The following is a 25,034-nucleotide window of genomic DNA, read 5'->3' on the forward strand; positions in this document are numbered from 1 at the left end:
GGGTGCTCCGGTTTCCCCCACAGTCCAAAGACATGCAGGTTAGGTTAACTGGTGACTCTAAATTGACCGTAGGTGTGAATGTGAGTGTGAATGGTTGTCTGTGTCTATGTGTCAGCCCTGTGATGACCTGGCGACTTGTCCAGGGTGTACCCCGCCTTTCGCCCATAGTCAGCTGGGATAGGCTCCAGCTTGCCTGCGACCCTGTAGAAGGATAAAGCGGCTAGAGATAATGAGATGAGATGAGATTCCAGACCATATTTCACTTGTGATATGGTCTGGTGTTAACCAGACTAGGTTCGAGCTGCTGCCAGGAAGGATATAGCAACGCTTTACAACCGTGATGAGCAGAAAAGCATCTCAGCATGCAACAGCAGAAGACCGCTCCATTGGTATCCACTCCTGCCAGCCAAGAACAGGAATCTTAGAATCAAGAACAAGTTCCTATTAAAGTGGCCAGCGAGTGTATTTTAGAAGGCCTTCAGGACCTCCATGTTTTTTGTTTTTTTTTCTAGCTTAACCAACACATCATCATTTGGGATACATGAACATTGTGCATTTGTGAAACTTGTCTTTGAGCTCCTGCACCCTGTGTACTTTGAATCTGATGAAAATATTAAGTGTTAACCCACCCAAAAGGCTCAGCTGAATCAATAGACAGGAACAATTTTTTTCTTTTTTTTGGGGGTGGACATGTTTCATAACAACAGCCAAGAGCTGTTTATGTGAATTAAGCTCCTGACCGAGTCTGGTTCTGGAACCAAGGGTGGCGCAGGAACAGCTGCTGTCAGTGGGACTACGGCAGGAAGCAGGTGCCAGAGCAGAGCTAGCATGGCAGTCTGTTCTCACACTTAGCTCAGCTGGAGCATTAAATATTACAATGTGGGAGATTTTATAGCTCCTTCCAAAATCTGATCATCACAGTGAGCTGAGGTTCATATGTAGCTGTGGCTGTAGATGTGTCTGTATCTGATTCTTGGTTAGCTTAGAAGCATTGAGTGGAGTGTTTTGTTTGTTTGTTTGTTTTTTTTTAAATCATATTCCTTGCCGGGCGGCACGGTGGTGTAGTGGTTAGCGCTGTCGCCTCACAGCAAGACGGTCCGGGTTCGAGCCCCGTGGCCGGCGAGGGCCTTTCTGTGCGGAGTTTGCATGTTCTCCCCGTGTCCGCGTGGGTTTCCTCCGGGTGCTCCGGTTTCCCCCACAGTCCAAAGACATGCAGGTTAGGTTAACTGGTGACTCTAAATTGACCGTAGGTGTGAATGTGAGTGTGAATGGTTGTCTGTGTCTATGTGTCAGCCCTGTGATGACCTGGCGACTTGTCCAGGGTGTACCCCGCCTTTCGCCCGTAGTCAGCTGAGATAGGCTCCAGCTTGCCTGCGACCCTGTAGAACAGGATAAAGCGGCTAGAGATAATGAGATGAGATGAGATGGCCCATTCTATAATTGCGGGTGCATTTCAAGTGTTGACTCTGTTAGTCATCGTCGTCAACTCTGTTCTTGTTAAACTGGGCAATCCATTAACCAAAGTCGGTGATAACGGAGTTGAGATTCCCCACCATTTTGTGTCTTAACTCCTACATGCTAACCTCAAACTAGCTACCACATGGCATGTATAAAAACAGAATTTTATGGATTTTAATCAAATGACTGTTTGTTTAAAAAAAAAAACAGGGAGAGATTCACTCCAATATCACAATAACAGATTTGACGACTCACTAATCTACTGTTGGTGTATCCTCAACATTTTGTTCAAATTAATGAGAGAAGAAACATCACATAACACTACCTTTCTGAAGTTTCCCAACACAGGAAGTGACATCTCTCGGTGGAGGTGTCACGCGCATTATTAAAAGTCTTTGTGGATTCTAGGCGGTTTTATAACAGAGTTGACAAGAACCTTGGGACAGATATATATATATATATATATTTTTTTTTTATAACTGAAATTTCACATAATACAGAAAATAGACTTTCTATGCAGTTGATTTTCATCTCATCTCATTATCTCTAGCCGCTTTATCCTGTTCTACAGGGTCGCAGGCAAGCTGGAGCCTATCCCAGCTGACTACGGGCGAAAGGCGGGGTACACCCTGGACAAGTCGCCAGGTCATCACAGGGCTGACACATAGACACAGACAACCATTCACACTCACATTCACACCTACGGTCAATTTAGAGTCACCAGTTAACCTAACCTGCATGTCTTTGGACTGTGGGGGAAACCGGAGCACCCGGAGGAAACCCACGCGGACACGGAGAGAACATGCAAACTCCGCACAGAAAGGCCCTCGCCGGCCACGGGGCTCGAACCCGGACCTTCTTGCTGTGAGGCGACAGCGCTAACCACTACACCACCGTGCCGCCACAGTTGATTTTATAACAGTTAATAGAATGAGCTGAATCACTTCATGTTTATTCAAGTTGAACGTATGAATGAAGACAGCCAATAGTGTGTGTGTGTGTGGGGGGGGAGTCATTTAGTTAACGTTTTATGGATAAATTGGGTCTAAAATGTACATCAAGCATTGCTGTTGGTGAAAGTTTGCAAATTATGACATTATCGTTCAAAACTGATTCAATAAAGATTTCTTTTGTGGTTTATCTCAGAGATGCAAAATGTACCCCGAATTCTAGAATGACCCATATACATTATAACTGTGTACAATTTGACTGTCAGTTTATAACATGCAAACTTAGAGATTAGATGATTTTTTTTTCCTGCTGCCATGTATTGCAGCTAGGCAAATTTGTTAAAATCATAAAATACACAATAACAGTATGTTATGTGGTGTAACGTTGTAAAACACTGTGGCCGCATTAGCCCTGCATAGCGTGTGTGTGGTCTGATTGAAAGTGCCGCTCACATGGGCATGGCGCTGCCAAAATCAGCAGTGACATCAGACTGGAACGGCGTTCACAATAGAGTTTGATACTGAGCCAGAGTCATCTGTTAAAATTTGCCACCGAGGCAGTACTGGCCTTTACACTCTTAATTGCTAATGAAGGATAAAAGATGTGCAGAAGCATGACTCCAATCTATCACCCAAACGTGACGTCTTCAGACAGCGATTACGTCTTGGGCTCAGAAACCTGAGGTTTTGTGGCTCATAGTGAAAACATTACAAGAGGAAAATAAGAGTGCTGTTATGTTATGTAAAAATCACCTCTTTCACTGCTCGGGTCATGTACTCCAATCTGGAAGTTGGCCTGTTCTGTTGATTGTGCAAATGTCTGGATGTTAATAGAGCACACGTACGTCGCTTTTATTGAGGATGTGAGTGAACATGCAAGTCAGCTAGGAGGACATAAACCCCACCGCTTCTCTGACTTTCCTCTTCTGATTGCTGTGGGTGACTTTCTACTCCATTTGTAATGCTGAAAAAATTCAGAGGTATTTTTTTTTCTTTTCTCCCACCCTCTAATAAATCCCTAGTTTCCAGAAAGGAACTGAGCAGTTTGGCTTTTTTTACTGTAAATGTTTCAGCTCGGATTGTTTTAATTGGAGGACGCTTCCCTCTTTCAGCTGGACATGTGTTATTGGGTGATGTCGAGCCACAGCACTGCAGGCCTGGCAGCTTTCAGCCGCACAGTGGCGTGACAAAGAGAGTGATGTTTTTTTTTTCTTTGACTTTTTCAAAAACCGCTAGAACGAGCACTAGGCACATGTGTAAAATGCCCCAAGAATTTATTAACATGTCATCTGTTTAAATGATGATCTACCTCTGTTAGGAATGAAAAAATTAAGTTTGTCGAGGGGAAAAAAACAACAGGCACTATGCAAGATGTTTGTTTCAATAATTTTGATGGAGATTGCTTCAAATATTTCTTGCCCTTTGGAAAAATGTCCAGTCCATTTAGATGTAATGACTACCTGTGTGAATCAGAGATGCCAGTGGAATGCAGGTTTCCTTTTTCTCAGCTCGTGATGGGAAAATGGTGGCTCGCTATTAATCACCTCTGAAGTGGCCGTACTCTTGACTTTTTAATTCAAGTCAAGTGGTTGGAATGCGAAGCCATATGCCAAGCAGAACATGCGTCTTTCACGCTTGCCAGTATGAGCAGATGAAAAGGGCAAGCCATTGGTGCAGCAGGACAGACTTTTAAAACTGAGCTCCATTTTAATAATGCCCAACATATTCCAAGCACTTTTCATTACATTAATGGCATTTAGCAGATGCTCTTACCGAGAGCTACAAACAACAAACCCAGAGCAGCCTGGAGAGCAGTTGGGGGTTAGGTGCCTTGCTCAAAGGCACTTCAGCCATTCCTGCTGGTCCAGGGAATCAAACCGGCACCCTTTTGGTCCCAAAGCTGCTTCTCTAACCATTAGGCCAAATAAAAAAAATAATGTGTTTCCGGTAACCCAACCGATCGAGAATTTCCGCGTCGAAATTGCCGACCGTAAAGTTTTTATTACAAATTTCCCTCGATATTTTAGTGTAAGCGGCGTTAGTTTGTCATAATTTTTTGTTTCAACTAGTGCTGTCAAGTGATTAAAATATTTAATCGCGATTAATGTCGCGACTGTCATAGTTAACTCACGATTAATCGCAATTTAATCGCACATTTTTGTCACATGAAAAACCATTGTAATTCTCTTATCAGCATAAAAAAGTGAATGGGCTTGCTCACCGTTCGAACTACGGGGGTACACGGGGGATCCGAGATCCCCTGAAACAGACACGAGATCCCTTGAAAACATGATTTGGGAAATGTTGGGGGGTCTCTAAAATATTGGCAAAATGATGTTTATTGACATAGCAATCGTGTGTAACGGGAAGCATTTGCATATCCGAAGTGAGCACGCGATGGAGATCCGCGCTCTGAGACAAGCGCAAGCACCCCCCCCAAGGGAAAAAAAAGGGACCTCCCGAAAATATCGGCATAGTTCGAACACTGGTTGTACCAATGTTTTTTTTTTTTTTTATTATTGCAGAGCATAACACGTCTTGTCACAGCCACTGCAAAGTGGGGCTGGAGCCGCCGATGGGAAAACGATCGGAGCACCGTGGCTCTTCGGGGGAGGGCAGAGGACTCTGGCTGTGCGGGGCGTGGCATCATGTCACAGAGCGTTAATCTCGCGATAAAAAAATCATCGCCGTTAAAATTGAGTCAAGTTAACGCGTTAATAACGCGACATTTTTGACAGCACTAGTTTCAACGCATTCAAGTTGTGAAAGAAACGATAAAAAGTAAAATGTTTCGCCACTTCTATCAGCCCTCATACTGAAGGAGGAAGGGAAAACTGAGCCGAGCCGCCATTTTGAATCCTCATTCAAGGCTGTAATGCAAATTGCTTCCTTTTCAGTATACAAGTGCACTTCCATGGCAGGGAAAAACACTACATTTTGCCACCTATGTAGTCCCCTATTTATACAAATAGGAGTCATTCAGGATTCAGCCATGTTTTTGCTCGGTGTTTTTGCTCGACCCAAGTTCTACAGTAGGCTTGGCTAGGCCGTCTGCTTTTAATGGAAGTAGCCTAGCCTAGGACGTTATTTTCACGTTATTTCTTGATAAGGTGTTTTCACGTTATTACATGAAAATATCATGAAATATCGCTTCCGTAGATCATAACTCAAACTCTCGCGATATTTTTTTTTATTCGTTTAAAGATTTAAAACACTTATTTTATTATGATGTGTGGTATAAAGGATTCTGTGCCAAAATACTATTTTGTAAGATGTTTACTTGTGTTAATTTTTTCGAACAAAGTAAAAAAAAAAATTAAGAAAAAAAAAAACTTTCCTACCTACCGACCTTATTTTAGTATTTCATGTTACCGGAAACACACTATTTTTTTTGGCCTTAGGCCATGGCTTCCCCCATGATTAGGTCAGGTACCTGAGATCTAACCTGCTATGTTGAACAAGCGTAACGTTGGCACAACACTGGAGCTTTATTGCTTCTAAAGTGCACTAAATAAGAATTTGTGGCAACAACAGTGATTAATGTTCTGTGGAAAAACAGCTGGACTGAATTTGCCAAATGCTGAGACATGTATAGTACTTGACATGTTCAGTCAGTGTTTCCTGTTGGACTTTCAATACACACTCCATGCCCAGGCATGAAGGCATGTGAGTCCAGCTGGTTCATTCGAAACCAAATTCTGATTTAAAAGATGTTTGTACTTTGCAGGCATTTTATGTACTGCGCTAGAAATGACAGGCATGATTCCATGTTGTGTTTTCATTTCATTTCACATTCAAACTTATGACCATATTATGTATGACAGTTCTTTAATGTGCAATCAAGGGATGCATTTTTGTTTTAGATGTTGTTTAAACACCATTTTGTGGGTTAACAGTATAAAAATGCCCTCAAATAGTTTTTATGCAAAGATTCTTTAACTAGCAATGCTGTAAGTGCTGTGTGTGTGTGTGTACTGATGGATTGTAATATCTGTGGCTTCTATTCGTACAGGTCATGGAAGAGACCAATACTCAGATTGCATGGCCTTCAAAGTTGAAAATAGGTGCCAAGTCAAAGAAGGGTAAGACTCTGTCTGTATTTTCTGTGATAGTTCATACATGCACACGTACAATCTGAATATCACTACGATTGAAAAATCTATAAAATGTGCTGCTTTCTGTCACTGTAGTTAAGGGAAGATTGCTAGTTATGTGTGTGGCACCCTGGGGAAACTTTCACATGATTAACTTTTTTCGACATTTTATACAATGCTGTGTGTGTGGTGGGTTTGTTTACACTACCGTTCAAAAGTTTGGGGTCACTTTGAAATGTCCTTATTTTTGAAAGAAAAGCACTGTTCTTTTCAATGAAGATCACTTTAAACTAATCAGAAATGCACTCTATACATTGCTAATGTGGTAAATGACTATTCTAGCTGCAAATGTCTGGTTTTTGGTGCAATATCTCCATAGGTGTATAGAGGCCCATTTCCAGCAACTCTCACTCCAGTGTTCTAATGGTACAATGTGTTTGCTCATTGCCTCAGAAGGCTAATGGATGATTAGAAAACCCTTGTACAATCATGTTAGCACAGCTGAAAACAGTTGAGCTCTTTAGAGAAGCTATAAAACTGACCTTCCTTTGAGCAGATTGAGTTTCTGGAGCATCACATTTGTGGGGTCGATTAAATGCTCAAAATGGCCAGAAAAATGTCTTGACTATATTTTCTATTCATTTTACAACTTATGGTGGGAAATAAAAGTGTGACTTTTCATGGAAAACACAAAATTGTCTGGGTGACCCCAAACTTTTGAACGGTAGTGTGTATATATATATATATATATATATATATATATATATATATATATATATATATAATCAGTTATTCCACGAAATCGAGTCGTACATGAGCTGATAGCCGACGAGGTGTGTAGCACCGAGTTGGCTATAAGCCATGTACGACTCGATTTTGTGGAATAACTGTTTTATTCTATCCACATTCACTGCCCTGGCGAAAAAAAATAAAGTACTTTATTGCATTTAAAGTATATTCATATTTTCAATAGTATATTGAAAATGTACTTACACAAATTGTACTTTTTGTAAATCATCATGCTTTCACGCTAACACTTTTAACACACTTTAAAATAATTATACTATATTACACTTTATAGAAATATATTATACTAAAATATACTTTAAGTGAAAGTTATGTGTAATTTCTAAAGTGTACTAATTTTTAAGGTACTTATAATGCAAAGTACTAATTAAGCATATATTAGTACATATAAAGTCATATACTTAAAGTATACAAAATATACTTTAAGTTGTTCCACTTTAGCACATAAAAGTACACGAAATACACTTCAAGTTGCACTTTTCTACAATTTAATTACAATTAAAATATATGTAGTACAAAATTAGTTGTTCCAAAATAGCATGCGTCAAGTTAACTAATCATAAACACACTTGAAGTATATTGATGATTAGTGTGGCTTCAAGTACACAAAAGTATGCTAAATTTTAGTACACTTAGCACATTTATTTTTCACCAGGGTGGATTTTGAGAAACAGCATTTTTATTTTTATTTTTTGCAAATTCGATAAACAAAAACTTTATACAAAATGTCCGACAAAATCATTTCCACTTAGAACGTAAACAAACCGGCGAAATGACAGGAGCAATTTGTGAAAAATGCGATAATAATAATTATTGAAAAATTAAAAAAAAGATACGTTCTTACCATCAAATACTTTTATTCCATATTTTTTTTTTCGGGGTTTTGTTTTCGAGTAGAGTTTTTATTTCGTCCTCGGTTGGTTCAGTAACACGCTCTGCCATTTTGTTTTTCTCTACTCATGGAATTTGAGCTGATAGCTTAGTAGTAGAGTAGCCAATCAGAGGGTGCGATTGCTCATATCCAGTGGATAGATGGATAGAATTGAATGAAAAAAAAAAAATATATATATATATATATATATATATATATATATATATATATATATATATATATATATTCATTCATTCCTGAACTTCCTTTTTGTATGTAACTTTACTCAACCAGAAGTTCAGAAAATTGCATTTAAATACTCAATTCTGACCACGACACATGTCAAATTACAGGACCGGTCAAAAGTCTATACACCCCTACTCATTTATAGGTTTTTCTGCATTGTGACTATTTTCTACATTGTAGAACAATACTGAAGACATCAAAACTATGAAATAACATCTGGAACATATATGGAATTATGTGGTAAACAAAAAAGTGTTAAACCCCCCCAATGTTTAATATTTTAGATTGTTCAAAGTAGCCAGCATTTACCTTGATGACGCTTTGTACACTATTGGCATTATCTTAACCAGCTTCATGAGGTAGTCACCTGGAATGCTTTTCAATTAACTGGTGTGCCTCGTCAAAAGTTAATTAGTTGATCAGTTTCTTACTTTCTTAATGCGTTTGAGATCAAACACTAAACAGTAAATAAAAAAATACAGTAAATAGCCCTGTTCCACAACTGTAGTGATCCATATTATGTCAAGAACCGATTAACTAAGTAAAGAGAAATGACATCCATTATTACTTTAAGACATGAAGTGACTTTTAATTAATAAAAATAAATAAAATCAGTAAATTAGAAGGTGTGTGCAAAATTGTTGACTGGTACTTTATGTTATAGGCAGAAAAACCCTGATTTTTTTTTTTTTTTTCCTGTCAGAAGTCAGTCACCGTGATGGACGGGTTTCCCAGACTGTCACGCATTTAGTAATAGTTTCACAATTCAAATGAAAACACTATAAATGCAAGTGTACACACAGACGCGCACGCATACACACATACACACACTCCAGGCCAGCTGAAGTTCCTTACTTCCAGCCAAAGTCGAACAAATTCCACTTAAGAACATTTCATCTTATCAGAGTATTACATGGGGGAAAAATGTCTTTAGTAAATAGCACCAGCATCATCTTGGCACCTTACTGCTCAGTAATGCTTTGCATGTTATCTCAGTTTTGGCTGTCTTTATACTGAAAATCTTTTGCAAAAGCTATCATGAAGGAGGAAGATCTTGCAAATACATTCCACACCACTATTAGCTTAATGAGATTTACAGTAGACCATAATGGGGAAAAAACGAGAATTTAAATTTTTTTTTTTTGCTCCAGTTTATCCAGTTTGCCATTAAATATGCAACCGTCTCAATTTTGCATATCCTTAGCTGAAGATTTACTGGATATTATTTCCGAAAATTATATTACTGTGTGCAGTTTCTTGTCGGCAAGCTTCCAACATGTAGCAATTGATGACCTGCTAGCAAAGATTTTCCAAAAACAGGAAAAAAGATATTAGTTTTCGAAAATCTGACCCAAGTTTACACACACATTCTGCAGGCAGGAGGTCATGGCTGGGTCAGAGGCCATTCAAATTCCACAGCGCGTTCTCGTGTTGGCCTCCAGCCCTGGGCATTGGCTGCTCTGATGAACAAACCTTACATAATCTTTTGCCGTTATCTGGTGACTGAATGTGGCAAGCATCCCAGCTAATTAAGGATGGAAAACATGTGCAGAGCCTCAGACATGTGGTCTGAACCAGGCGCTGCGTCGCACTCCCCTGTCCCCTGGGGGATCCGCTATGTTGCAAGAGCTTCACTGCGAGCCTGTGTGCAGCTTCACATCACCAAACTTCCAACATACTGTCTCCGGAACAAAACACTCTTCTGGCTTTGACGGCGTGTTTACCCTTGGTGTTTGTGAGATGTGACGACAGCCGTTGGAATAGTCACAAGGCACGTTTTCAAAATATCACCGTGCTTTTCTTAACACATGCACTATTAATTTTTTATATATTTATATTCAAATAGTCAACATCTACCGTTTGAACAAAAAAAGGTAGCTTTCTTTAGTATCATAGTGTCCGTGCTCTGTCGATATTTTATATGTATTTATTTGTCAGATGCTTTATCCAAAAGGGCTTACCAAGTGAGTCAGAACACAATTAAGGCAGTTAGTTGAGAGGATTATGGTTAAGATCCTTGCCTAAGGGCCCGACAGTGGCTACTTCAAACATTATTCACTAAATCTGAGTATTCTCCAGTGAGCACTTCAAGGCTCAGGCTCATCATTGTCATTACTCATTTCAAGCAGATGTTTCTCAGCTTGATGTTTCAAAGTCTCCACAGCCTCACGTTCAGCTAGAACCATGACTTTTACTTTGTCTTTATTATATGACTAATCCGATCAGCCAAAAAGCAATCGGATCACATATGATCATCTGTCCAATCACTCGAAAGGCAAAAACAAGGACAATCTTCTGCCTGAAATATTTGCATATCAGTTCCAGTGGAGCTGCTGCCAGCTGCACACTTATGCGTCTCAGGAGGATGCATTCCATTCCACACACTCCGAGGTGATGCTGGGTAACTCTGGAACCACTCGTCTGTTTAACTCATTTGACACTGTAAAGCTCCAGCTGATTCTCAACAGACCTTATTGTGTAGCAGCTGTAGAAAAAATAAAACTTTTTCAGCAGAGATTTCTCACCACATGCTAAACCGTGATATGCTTCTCTACTCATTTATACTATTCTAATGCTCTGTCTGGTTTCGTACTCGCCACAGTAGCCAACAAAGGAAATGTCCACCCTGAAACACACTAAATATGTTTATAATATACTTTACAATGGCATTACCACCGCGAGTTGGCCTAGTGGTTAGCATGTCCGCCTCTTGATGAGGAGTTCTACTTGCGGTTGGGTCATACCAAAGACCATCATAAAAATGGTACCTACTACCGTCTGGCAAGACATGCTGCAATACAGTTGTGGGTGGGGAAGTCAAAATCTCATGGTTAACAGAGAACTAGCCCCCCACTGTAAGCCTAGCTGTATAGGCAAGAGGCCAAGGGCTATCGAAATGGACATCGGCACCGCACCCATACGCCTCAAAGAGCTGGTTGGTACTGGGACAGAAGACTGCCTGGGAAGACCGGATTCTGGTGTGAGAGGGATTTTGACTTTACAGTGGCATTCATGAGAAGAGAAAATGTAAATGATAGTGTCTTGCAAAAGTATTCATCCCCCTTGGTGTTTGTCCTGTTTTGTCGTATTACAAGCTGGAATTAAAATGGATTTTTGGAAGGTTAGCACCATTTGATTTACGCAACATGCAAAGGTGCAAACTGTTTTTTATTGTGACACAAACAAAAATTAAGATGAAAAAACAGAAATTTGGAGTGTGCATTGGTTTTCACCCCCTTTCATATAAAACTTCTAAATAAGAGCTGGTCCAACCAATTAACTTCATAAGTCACATAATTAATTGATTAAGATCCACCTGTATGCAATCAAAGTGTCACATGATCTGTCATATGATATCTGTATAACTCAACCTGTTCTGGAAAGACCCTGACTCTGCAACATTACTAAGCAAGCAACATGAAAACCAAGGAGCCTCCAAACAGGTCAGAGGCAAAGTTGTGGAGAAGTATAGATCAGGGTTGGGTTATAAAAAATATCCCAAACTTTGAATATCTCACGGAGCACCATTAAATCCATTATAGCAAAATGGAAAGAATATGGCACCATTACAAACCTGACAAGAGAAGGCCGCCCACCAAAACTCACAGACCGGGCAAGGAGGGCATTAATCAGAGATGCAATGAAGACACCAAAGAGAACACTGAAGGAGCTGCAAAGATCCACAGTGGAGATGGGAGTATCTGTCCATAGGACCACTTTAAGCCATACATTCCACAGAGTGGGGCTTTATGAAAGAGTGTCCAGAAAAAAGTCATGGCTTAGGAAAACATGTTTGGAGTTTGCCCAACAGCATGTGGCAGACTCCCCAAACACATGGAAGAAGATTCTCTGGTCAAATGAGACCAAAATTGATCTTTTTGGCCATCAAGGGAAATGCCATGTGTGGCGCAAAACCATCACCCTGAGGACACCATTCCTACAGTGAAGCATGGTGGTGGCAGCATCATGCTGTGGGGAAGTTCTTCATCTGCAGGGACAGGAAAGCTGGTCAGAACTGAAGGAAAGATGGATGGCACTAAATGCAGGGCAGTTCTGGAGGAAAACCTGTTTGAGTCGGCCAGAGGTTTGAGACTGGGACGAAGGTTCACATTCCAGCAGGACAATGACCCTAAGCATACTGTTAAAGCTACACTGGAGTGGTTTAATGGGAAACATTTAAATGTCTTGGAATGGCCTAGTCAAAGCCCAAACCTCAATCCAATTGAGAATCTGTGGCGTAACTTGAAGATTGCTGTACACCAACGCAAGCCATCTAACTTGAAGGAGTTGGAGCAGTTTTGCCTTGAGGAATGGGCAAAAATCCCAGTGGCTAGATGTGCTAAGCTAATAGAGACATATCCCAAGAGACTTGCAGCTGTAATTGCAGCAAAAGGCGACTCTACAAAGTATTGATTTTGTCAGGGGGAATACCTATGCACACTCCAGATTTCTGTTTTTTCATTTGAATTATTGTTTGTGTCATAATAAACAACCATTTTCACCTTTAAAGTGGTAGGCATATTGTGTAAATCAAATGGTGCTAATCCTCCAAACATCCATTTTAATTCCAGCTTGTAATGCGACAAAACAGGGCAAACACCAAGAGGGATGTATACTTTTGCAAGATACTGTAAATAATATAATCATTGCATGCCTGCTATTCTAGAAAGTCTACAGTGAGAATTCACCAGTTGAGCCCTATCCTTCATGTGCAACTACATGATAAAACAGTGTGATGTATGCACCCGCCACCATGTTAGATGGTATACAATTCCAGAATGCTGTCTCATGCAAACAATAACTGTGATGTATCTCCAACTTTCTCGAAATATTATGAGTCTCTGGAGTCCTCTGCCAAGTCAAGATTTAGGGAAAAAGTTGAAATCTGTGGCTTTGACCCATATATTTTAAAGCCGTCTGATTTTACAGAGGATTTAGCCTCATTATCACTGATGGAGTACCCTGATATTGTGAACTATCTCGTTCTACGCACAAAAAAAGTGCAGAAGTAAAATGAAGTTATTGGGTTACTGGAACAGCATCGCTAATATCTCACCTGGCAAAGTTGACCCACATTGTTGTCTTTGTGTATCCAAACTCGCTAAGGTTTGTGCTGCTTCTAATCTGACTTTCTTGGCAGATCTTTCATTTATCCTGTTGCTTCCTGATGCTGCGAGATGAGTTTTCGTCTTGATCTTATCGTTTCCTAATTTGAGTGTTGGTGCCCAATCTAGATTTGTTTTATCACCTAGGTTTGCTGGTGCTCCTGCAAGGTGAGAGTCAAAGTGTTTGCGCTAAAGCTCAAAAGTTCAATTTAATCATCAGAAAACATCTTTAATTAGCAATGAACTCTTACCAGATATAAAGTTGTCACCACACATGTGGATGTGGGTGTAGTTAACTTTTTCCTCAGTTAAGTCCTTACAATGTCTATTTTTGTACCATATCACACACCGCTGTCTGGACAGCTCTTCATCTGTTTTGTTTCCGTTTTTAATTATTTTGGGAATTCTGAAAAACCGTTTCTCTTTGTCACGAATAGCATTATTACCGCAATTATATCCTGCACACAAAGTCGGCATTGTCTTTCTTCAAAGGCAATAAAATCAAAAGAAAATCACAAAGTGTTGCAGCAACTCACATGTGAAACACTGATTCTTGGTTGTGGTTATCATCCAACATGGCGGACTTCCAGTTTGGGAAATGAGTGTAATGTCACACGTACACGAAGAATTCTGATCGGGGCCTGACTCAGGTGTTGTTTCTTTAAAGTGCTTAAAATCTGATCAGAACCTGGGATCATTCACAGCCCAACCCACAAAATCCAATGTGATAATAGAAGGTACAACAGATGGTCCATCACTCCATGTGAAAGAACCAGCTGATTTACTCACTGATAGGCAGTTATCACTCTGGACAGATTGTAGGGACACAGCCACTGTTGTATTTGCAAGGCATTGCTTTATCACTCTAAGAAAGTCCGGAATGTTTTTCACTGAATAGATTTGGAAGATTTTGAATAAATGTTCATAAACTTCTAAAATTATGTTAGAACTTCAAACATAAATTGAGGTTATAGATTCACACTCCAGGTTGGTGATGTCAAAATTTCCTGAATGTTGCCCCAACTTGTTAGCACTGGCATTAAAATTCCAGGAAATGTACTAAAATTTGGATGGCATCCAGAGATATACAGTGTCTTGCAAAAGTATGCATCCCCCTTGGTATTTGTCCTGTTTTGTCATATTACAAGCTGGAATTAAAATGGATGTTTGGAGGGTGAACACCATTTGATTTGCACAACATGCCTACCACTTTAAAGGTACAAATTGATGTTTTATTGTGATGCAAACAATAATTAAGATGGAAAAAAAACAGAAATCTGGACTGTACATAGGTATTCACCCCCCTCCCCAAAGTCAATACTTTGTAGAGCCAGCTTTTGCTGCAATTAGAGCTGCAAGTCTCTTGCAAGCCACTGGGATTTTTGCCCATTCCTCAAGGCAAAACTGCTCCAACTCCTTCAAGTTAGATGGCTTGCGTTGGTGTACAGCAATCTTCAAGTTACGCCACAGATTCTCAATTGGATTGAGGTTTGGGCTTTGACTAGGCCATTCCAAGACATTTAAATGTTTCCCTTTAAAGCACTCCAGTGTAGATTTAGCAGTCTGTTTAGGGTCATTGTCCTGCTGGAATGTGAACCTATGTCCCAGTCTCAAACCTCTGGCTAACTCAAACAGGTTTTCCTCCAGAATTGCCCTGTATTTAGTGCCATCCATCTTTCCTTCAGTCCTGACCAGCTTTCCTGTCCCTGCAGATGAAAAATATCCCCACAGCATGATGCTGCCACCACCATGCTTCACTGTAGGGATGGTGTTCTCAGGGTGATGGTTTTGCGCCACATATGGCGTTTCCCCCGATGGCCAAAAAGATCAATTTTGGTCTCATTTGACCAGAGAATCTCCTTCCATGTGTTTGGGAAGTCTACCACATGCTGTTGGGCAAACTCCAAATGTGTTTTCCTAAGCAATTACTTTTTTCTGGCCACTCTTCCATAAAACCCCACTCTGGAGTGTACAGCTTAAAGTGGTCCTATGGACATATACTCCCATCTCCGTTGTGGATCTTTGCAGCTCTTGTAGTTTTATCTTTGGTGTCTTTGTTGCATCTCTGATTAATGCCCTCCTTGCCTGGTCTGTGAGTTTTGGTGGGCGGCCTTCTCTTGTCAGGTTTGTAGTGGTGTCATATTCTTTCCATTTTGCTATAATGGATTTGATGGTGCTTCCTGGGATATTCAAAGTTTGGGATATTTTTTTATAACCCAACTCTGATCTATACTTCTCCACAACTTTGTTTCTGACCTGTTTGGAGGCTCCTTGGTTTTCATGTTGCTTGCTTAGTAGTGTTGCAGAGTCAGGGTCCTTCCAGAACAGGTTGATTTATACAGACATCATGTGACACTTTGATTGCATACAGGTGGATATTGATCAACTAATTATGTGACTTATGAAGTGAATTGGTTGGACCAGCTCTTATTTAGGGGTTTCATACGAAAGGTGGGTGAATACTTATACTCACTCCAGATTTCTGTTTTTTCATCTTAATTATTGTTCATGTCACAACAAAACAACAATTTGCACCTTTAAAGTGGTAGGCATGTTGTGTAAATCAAATGGTGCTAACCCTCCAAAAATCCATTTTAATTCCAGCTTGTAATGTGACAAAACAGGACAAACACCAAGGGGGATGAATGAATACTTTTGCCAGACAAAGTATTTCAGTACTCTTAATAGCATCAAATACACAAATGAGATATAAGAGCAAGAGCTTCTTTTCCACAGTCATATGAGCACAGAAATAGTGGAAACAAATAATGCTGGAACAAGATGCATTTGCATCGGGTTATATCAAAGATTTGGTTCAGCAACTTTGCAGTGTACAAGAAGGCATGCATGGTGGTATTAGTACAAAAGCTAAAGCTTTGGAAACTGATCTGTTTGAGCAGAGTATCCAGATGAAGTAGGACTAAAGGATTAAAGAGCTGCTGCATTGCTGTTTTTAGGTCGAGATGATTTCCTACTGGCACTCCTATGACCGGGTAGTCATACGACATTGTGGGTAATGTTAACTAAACTGCAAATGCAGAAGAAATAAGTTTATTACAAAATAAATCCTGGACACACAATTCAAGATCACATGTTGAGTATAAAAACCAGTATGCAAGTCAGGGTGGATTTTTCATTTAATACAATGACGCTGCGTCAACTTTGGAACATTCCAGGCCCTTGCCACAAACCTCAGCAATTGTGATGATGAAACTTCATCTGTTTCAATTCCCACTTATTTACTTTCCTGCCTGTTTTTTCTTCCCTTTATCTTTCAGCATTACAATGTGTAATAAATGTAATCTGTGTATTTTATTACTTAATCTTGTGTATCTTGTATCTTGGTCCAGGATGTCCTCTGGTTTATAGACCTGAAATATGCACATAGACCCACATTTTTCCATCACGTCTAATAAGCCTAGTGGACAATGTAAAAGAAAATGAATGAATACACAAGACTACATTTAATAATTGAATACTTCACTTATTACACAACGACCTGATGTCCTACATATAACTGAGTTAGAATTAATTAATTCAAAAATATTAACACAAATCCTGTGTCATACACGTTTTTATCCCCTGCTGGCCGAAAGGCCCGAAGGGGGATTATGGCGTGGTGATTTCCATATGTCCGTCCCGGGAAGAGTGCTCACCTTCTGAAATCAACTCCTCTCACCATTTTTGGAGCAATTTCACGAAACTTGGCAGGATTCTTTGTTATATGTTGGTAATACGCATATTGTAATTTTGTTAAATCGGGCCACATTTTACCAGAGTTACAGCCCTTGATGAACAAAATTATACTTTGACAATTTCATGAGAGTGTGTTTTTCCTTCTGACATCAACTCCTCTCACAATTTTTGGACGAATTTCTTGAAGCTTGGCTAAAAGCCTTGTTATACGACGGTAATACGCATACTGTGATTTAATTTCGTTTGTGAAAATTTTACCAGAGTTTTGACCCTTGATTAAATAACTTGTACTTTGAGAATTTCATGAGGGTGTACGTTCTTCTGAAATCAACTCCTCTCACAATTTTTGGAGGAATTTCACCAAACTTGACAGGATTCTTTGTTATGTGTCTGTAATACGCGTATTGCAATTTCGTTCAGTTCAGTCGCATTTTACCAGAGTTATGGCATAGTTGCCAGCGGGGGATATTGTGCTCTCAGAGCACTCTTGTCTTTGGACACGGCAGTAAAATGTAGATGAAGACACGGCACAAGATGAGGCAGTGTCGGAAATGAACATGAGGAGTGAGGTGAAGTGCGAATTCACTCTGGATTGGACACCACTCCATTCCAGGGATAGATATACACATCATGTAGGCTAGCAACTTCAGGTTGCCAGATTGGATACCCTGTTAACTAGGGCTGTAACGATATGCGTATCGAAATCGAAATCACGATACGCAGAGCCACGATCCGTATCGCGATACAAGAAGGCAGAATCGCGGTACACCCTTTCAAACTTCTCCTCAGCCCAAAAACAGAGGCGCTTCCAAACTTCAATTTATGAAAACTTTACTTTTTATTTAAATTACATTTTAAACTTACTTAAATTACTTTTATTTTTTAATATTTATTAGTAAGTCGTTTTTTCGCCGACCTGCGACAATCTTCTGTGAGTCACGCAACGTCCACACTCGCCACTGGCAGAGCATTCATTTCTTTTAAGCGGTCGCCATTCTGGTTGCGACGCGGGGAGCGAATCTGTAAACAAGCAGCTCATTGGCTGGCTAGGTGTGCCACAAGCCAATCACAATCACTTGACCGGAAAGGCATGCAGTGTTGCCAGATTGGGCGGGTTTAGGTGCTTTTTGGCTGGTTTTGAACATATTTTGGGGTGGAAAACGTTAGCAATATCTGGCAACACTGAAGGCATGTCTGCTTGGGCGGAAGCCTTCTGCGGCAGTTACATTTTGACACGCGAGCAATGTTTCACCATAAAAATTCCGTAATTTCCATCTGTTTTCCGCGATCACAGAAAATCATTGGCCCTATGAGAGTGAGACAGTGAGAGAGCCACCCCCCCAAAAAAAAAATCTTAACGGATTTACACGATTTGGAAAAATGACTTTTTCAGAACCGAAAAAAACAGAGCTTCCGGCTCAACAGTATTATTTTGAGAAATAAAACAATCTTTGGATATACATTTGTTCATTTTTGCATACATATTACTCATTCTCTGCAGTGGTCTGAATTATTTGTTATTAAATAGTTAATGTAAGTAAGTAAATGTTAATAAGTCAAATTTACTACTTTAAAAAAACATTTTTAAAAAAATCGTGGGCGTATCGAATCGTGGGTCAAAAATCGCAATACAAATCGAATCGTGAGTTGGGTGTATCGTTACAGCCCTACTGTTAACAGTTCATATCACACTTTAAAACATGTTACGTTACAGTCGTTTATCAGACGCTCTTATCCAGAACAAAGTACAACATACCCAGAGCAGCTTGGAGAGCAGGTAGGAGTTAGATGCCTTGCTCAAGGGCACTTCAGCCATTCCTGCTGGTCCAGGGAATCAAACCAGTGACCTTTTAGTCCCAAAGCTGCTTCTCTAACCATTTAGGCCATGGCTTTCCCCCGTCAACCCCCCCCCCCCCCCAAAAAAAACACCCCGAACAATGCTTTTTTTTTTTGGCTCAGGTTAATCAAAAACAACCCCATTACAGAGACTTCTGTCAAATCTGAAAATGTTTCTCGCATAACAAATTAGAAATTAAAATTATTTGTAGGGTGCTGTATTCTGTTACACTGCTGTGTGTTAATCTAAAATGACAAAAAGCTCGAGTTTTTGTTATTTAGAACTGAATAATGTTGGTGAATTTCCAGTTTAGTTTGAATTTGTGCTCCTCTTGGTGTCAAAGCATAATTTATTATCACAGTTTAAAATTACTATTCGATTTGAACACTGTTGGCCAGTGTTTATTTACTCCTCTCACTTTCTGAGGTCAAAGTGCTTTTCATATTATTATCATCATTATCATCATTATTATTATTACTCTGGCTCACGGAAGGAACAGTAAGCAAGTTAAAATCCTAGTTTCCCATTAAAATGGGAAACACTCCAGACCTTTGTTTGCTGTAATTTTGAAGGACATGACAGAAGGATTGGACTTCTGGCCAAGCCCCAGATGCAAAGCCTAACACTGCTGAAGATGCATGTTTATGCTTTGTATTCACACTCACCGGCCACTTTATTATGAACACCCACCCACCTGCTGTTTGATGCAGTTATCTAATGAGCCGATCCCTTGACGGCAGCGCAAAGCATAAAATCATGCAGATACAAATCAAGAGCTTCAGTTAATGTTCACTTCAAACATCAGGATGGAAGAAATTGTGATCCCAAAATGTGACTTTCACTGTGGCGTGGGTGTTGGTTTGAGCCAGATGGACTGGTTTGAGTATTTCAGAAACTGCTGATCTCCTGGGGTTTTCGCACACAAACAACAGTTTCTAGAGTTTACACAGAATGGTGCAAAAAACAACAAAAAAAAATTGAGCGAGTGATAGTTCTGTGGGTGGAAACAAATGCCTTGTTGATAAGCGAGGGCAGAGGAAAATGGACAGATTGGTTCGAGCTGCCAGGAAGGATATAATAACTCATATAATCACTCTTTACAACTGTGGTGAGCAGAAAAGCATCTCAGCATGTAACAGCAGAAGACCATTCCATTGGTTTCCACTCCTGCAGCCAAGAACAGGAATCGTAGAATCGAGAACAAGTTCCTATTAAAGTGGCCGGTGAGTGTAGATGTACATTCGGAATAAAGCCTGCGTAATATACCTTGATTATCGGTATCGTCAGTAATATCTTGCAAGAAAGCAATAAGAGCGTATAATACAAATATAATAGTAACACCATTGTAACACAGGGCATAATCCTGCTGCTTTTGTCTTTTAACATGAGAATGAATGAGGTTTGTTCAAAACATAATTCAAATTTGTAACTATGGAGCACAAGGTGATTTTAGATTCTGACATAATTCCTCGATCTTTGAATTATACTCTCATCTGACATCAAGAAAAGCTGAAAAGCCTCCAGTGCATGGGAAGTATTACAAAACTCTGTTATCAGAGAATGGAATTGAATCTATCCAGAATTTCATTATGTTGACTGCACTTTGGACCAAGCCTCCACTCACTCATGAATCCTGAATGGAAAGCTGATTTTTACAAAATATCTCTCTCTCTCTCTCTCTCGTGCTCGCTCTCTGTCTCTCTATCCTCTTGTCTCGCACTGGCCAATCCAGTCTGAATCCCCTGATAAATCAGTGCTTGCTTGTATGGAGTGATTTATGAGGGGAGCAGAACAGGTTTTAATGCAGGGGTGCAGCAGCTGGAAAAACAAATCCGAAGCGTACCATTTCTACAGCTCCCCTCACTTGGCCCACATGGCATGTCCGCCGAATGTGTCGCTATTTCCATGGCAAATTGTGCTAGGCTGCTGGAGCTCTGTGATCTGGTATGCCACTGACTAGATAGTTCTGTTAGCCCCGGGGGAATTTAAGGTCTGTTGCCTTTAATGAAGACCTTTTGGTCTTTTTGTCAGCAGATTTTTTTCAACAGCGATCACCTCGCTTTTTCTTAAACCAGGTCAAATAAATTGCTCGCTCTGAAGACATGGTACTAAAGGGCACACAATGAAGCTTTGCTCTGACACCAGATGGGGAAGACACTGGAATTTATGGTTGGTATAAAGGAGCTGTTCTTGGTCTTGGTCTTTTAAACCCGGTTCTCATTACAGGACACGAATACGCAGTTCCAGGCAGCATCATTCAAATTCAATGGCTAATCATGACATTATTGATTTGGATTGTTCTAAAGTGCAGAGGTGCCAACATCTACCATTTAGCTGTAATTTATTTTTCTTCCCTTGCTTCTATGTTATGGGAAACTCCTGTAAAGTACAACTTTCTGCCTTTTTTTTTAGCTAAAATATAATAATAATAGGCAGCATGGTGGTGTAGTGGTTAGCGCTGTCGCCTCACAGCAAGAAGGTCCGGGTTCGAGCCCCGTGGCCGGCGAGGGCCTTTCTGTGTGGAGTTTGCATGTTCTCCCCGTGTCTGCGTGGGTTTCCTCCGGGTGCTCCGGTTTCCCCCACAGTCCAAAGACATGCAGGTTAGGTTAACTGGTGACTCTAAATTGACCGTAGGTGTGAATGTGAGTGTGAATGGTTGTCTGTGTCTATGTGTCAGCCCTGTGATGACCTGGTGACTTGTCCAGGGTGTACCCCGCCTTTCGCCCGTAGTCAGCTGGGATAGGCTCCAGCTTGCCTGCGACCCTGTAGAACAGGATAAAGCAGCTACAGATAATGAGATGAGATAATAATAATAATAATAATAATAATAATAATAATAATTTCAATTTATGTACCGCCTTTCTGACACCCAACGTTGCTTTACAATTAGAGGGGGAAAAAAAGTCCACCAAAAGAGGGTCAAGATGTAATTCCAGTGGCGTAGCTGCCCACAGTTGCACCAAAAGGCGCACGAAGATATGTCCCACACTGCCTGCACAGTTGCTGTGATGCCATCAGGCAACATCGCCTGGAACACCGCACCAAGCACAGAAGCACCGCCGCACATAGCACTAAACAACCCTGATGTTAAAAACAGCAACGTACTCACTGCAGTCCATCGCGAGGAGTACAGGCATCACCCACAGCGGACAAAGGCCCAAAGGGAACTGACGCCCAAAACTGGGTCTGGAGCTACGTCTCAACAGACGGAAGAAACATCCAAACCAAGAACAAACATCAAACCATACAATCACAAAAAGAAAAACAAATGGGGGAAAAAAAAATGAAAAACTCCAGTGAGAAGCGGCAGCCAAAATGCACACAGCATACTCTCAACCGGAAACGGAAAGTGATAAAATGTGAATAAAACTAAACAAATTCAAGGGGAATGGGTGCAGGAAGTGAAAGATGCCCATTTCTGCATGCTAATGGTTCCTTTGGCTTTACACTGACTCTACAGTGTCTTGCAAAAGTATTCATCCCCTTGGTGTTTGTCCTGTTTTATCGCATTACAAGATGGAATTAAAATGGATTTTTTGGGGGGTTAGCTCCATTTAATTAACACAACATGCCTACAACTTTAAAGGTGCAAATTGTTGTTTTAATGTGACACAAACAATAATTAAGAAGAAAAAACAGAAATCTGGAGTGTGCATAGGTATTCGCCCCCTTTCGTATGAAACCCCTAAATAAGAGCTGGTCCAACCAATTCACTTCATAAGTCACATAATTAGTTGATTAAGATCCACCTGTGTGCAATCAAAGTGTCACATGACCTGTCACATGATGTCTGGATAAATCAACCTGTTCTGTTAGAACCCTGACTCTGCAACACTACTAAACAAGCAACATGAAAACCAAGGAGCCTCCAAACAGGTCAGAGACAAAGTTGTGGAGAAGTATAGGTCAGGGTTGGGTTATAAAAAATATTCCAAACTTTGAATATCTCACGGAGCACCATTAAATCCGTTATCACAACATGGAAAGAATATGGCACCACTACAAATCTGACAAGAGAAGGCCGCCCACCAAAACTCACAGACTGAGCAAGGAGGGCATTAATCAGAGATGTAATAAATACACCAAAGAGAGAACACTGAAGGAGCTGCAGAGATCCACAGTGGAGATGGGAGTATCTGTCCATAGGACCACTTTAAGCCGTACATTTCACAGAGCGGGGCTTTATGGAAGAGTGGCTAGAAAAAGCCATTGCTTAAAGAAAAAACATAATAAAAATATGTTTGGAGTTTGCCCAACAGCATGTGGCAAACTCCCCAAACACATGGAAGAAGATTCTCTGGTCAGATGAGACTAAATTTGAACTTTTTGGCTATCATGCGAAATGCCATGTTTGGCACAAACCCAACACCCTGAGAACACAATTCCTACAGTGAAGCATGGTGGTGGCAGCATCGTGCTGTGGGGATATTTTTCATCTGCAGGGACAAAAAAGCTGGTCAGGACTGAAGGAAAGATGGATGGCACTAAATACAGGGCAATTCTGGAGGCTGTTTGAGTTAGCCAGAGGTTTGAGACTGGGATGAAGGTTCACATTCCAGCAGGACAATGACCCTAAACATACTGCTAAAGCTACACTGGAGTGGTTTAAAGGGAAACATTTAAATGTCTTGGAATGGCCTAATCAAAGCCCAGACCTCAATCCAATTGAGAATCTGTGGCATAACTTGAAGATTGCCGTACACCAACGCAACCCATCTAACTTGAAGGAGTTGGAGCAGTTTTGCCTTGAGGAATGGGCAAAAATCCCAGTGGCTAGATGTGCTAAGCTAATAGAGACATACCCCAAGAGACTTGCAGCTCTAATTGCAGCAAAATGTGGCTCTACAAAGTATTGACTTTGGGGAGGGGGGTGAATACCTATGCACACTCCAGATTTCTGTTTTTTCATTTTAATTATTGTTTGTGTCACAATAAAAAAAAATTGCACCTTTAAAGTGGTAGGCATGTTGTGTAAATCAAATGGTGCTAACCCCCCAAAAATCCATTTTAATTCCATCTTGTAATGTGATAAAACAGGACAAATACCAAGGGGGATGAATACTTTTGCAAGACACTGTATATCTAGGTGAACTTTTTTTTTCTTCTTTTCTTTTTTTATTTCACATCACATCACATTATCTCTAGCCGCTTTATCCTTCTACAGGGTCGCAGGCAAGCTGGAGCCTATCCCAGCTGACTACGGGCGAAAGGCGGGGTACACCCTGGACAAGTCGCCAGGTCATCACAGGGCTGACACATAGACACAGACAACCACTCACACTCACATTCACACCTACGGTCAATTTAGAGTCACCAGTTAACCTAACCTGCATGTCTTTGGACTGTGGGGGAAACCGGAGCACCCGGAGGAAACCCACGCGGACACGGGGAGAACATGCAAACTCCACACAGAAAGGCCCTCGCCGGCCCCGGGGCTCGAACCCAGGACCTTCTTGCTGTGAGGCGACAGCGCTAACCACTACACCACCGTGCCGCCCTCTTTTTTTATTTAGCACAATTTAAAATACACATGAAACAAAAATAAAGATAAAAGTAAGCAAATATAGTGCAGGAAGAGGCAGAAAGCCCAACAGGCTTATTTGAAGCCTCCACCTATTACAAAATCTCATAACATTTAAAAAAAATTACTTTAATATGTTAAAAATAATAACAATAATCTTAATAGTCATAACAAACCATTAGTCACAAAAATAATCACAAAAAAGAACATGCATGTCTATACATACCTACATAAACAAGATATAAAAAAAATCAAATTACAAAACAGGGCGGCACGGTGGTGTAGTGGTTAGCGCTGTCGCCTCACAGCAAGAAGGTCTGGGTTCGAGCCCCGGGGCCGGCGAGTTTGCATGTTCTCCCCGTGTCTGCGTGGGTTTCCTCCGGGTGCTCCGGTTTCCCCCACAGTCCAAAGACATGCAGGTTAGGTTAACTGGCGACTCTAAATTGACC

At 40.6% G+C, this 25,034-nt stretch overlaps 1 protein-coding gene across 1 annotated transcript in view; it reads left to right on the top strand.

Annotated features, from left to right (window-relative positions):
* bicc1b (BicC family RNA binding protein 1b) overlaps positions 1–25,034 on the top strand; it is a 172,942-nt gene that overhangs the window by 45,393 nt on the left and 102,515 nt on the right. The window contains exon 3 of the mRNA XM_060939572.1: positions 6,421–6,490. Coding sequence (XP_060795555.1) covers positions 6,421–6,490 — 70 coding nt within the window. The remainder of the gene's footprint in view (positions 1–6,420; positions 6,491–25,034) is intronic.

The sequence above is a fragment of the Neoarius graeffei genome, chromosome 14 (assembly GCF_027579695.1).
Source record: "Neoarius graeffei isolate fNeoGra1 chromosome 14, fNeoGra1.pri, whole genome shotgun sequence".
Classification (NCBI taxonomy): domain Eukaryota; kingdom Metazoa; phylum Chordata; class Actinopteri; order Siluriformes; family Ariidae; genus Neoarius; species Neoarius graeffei.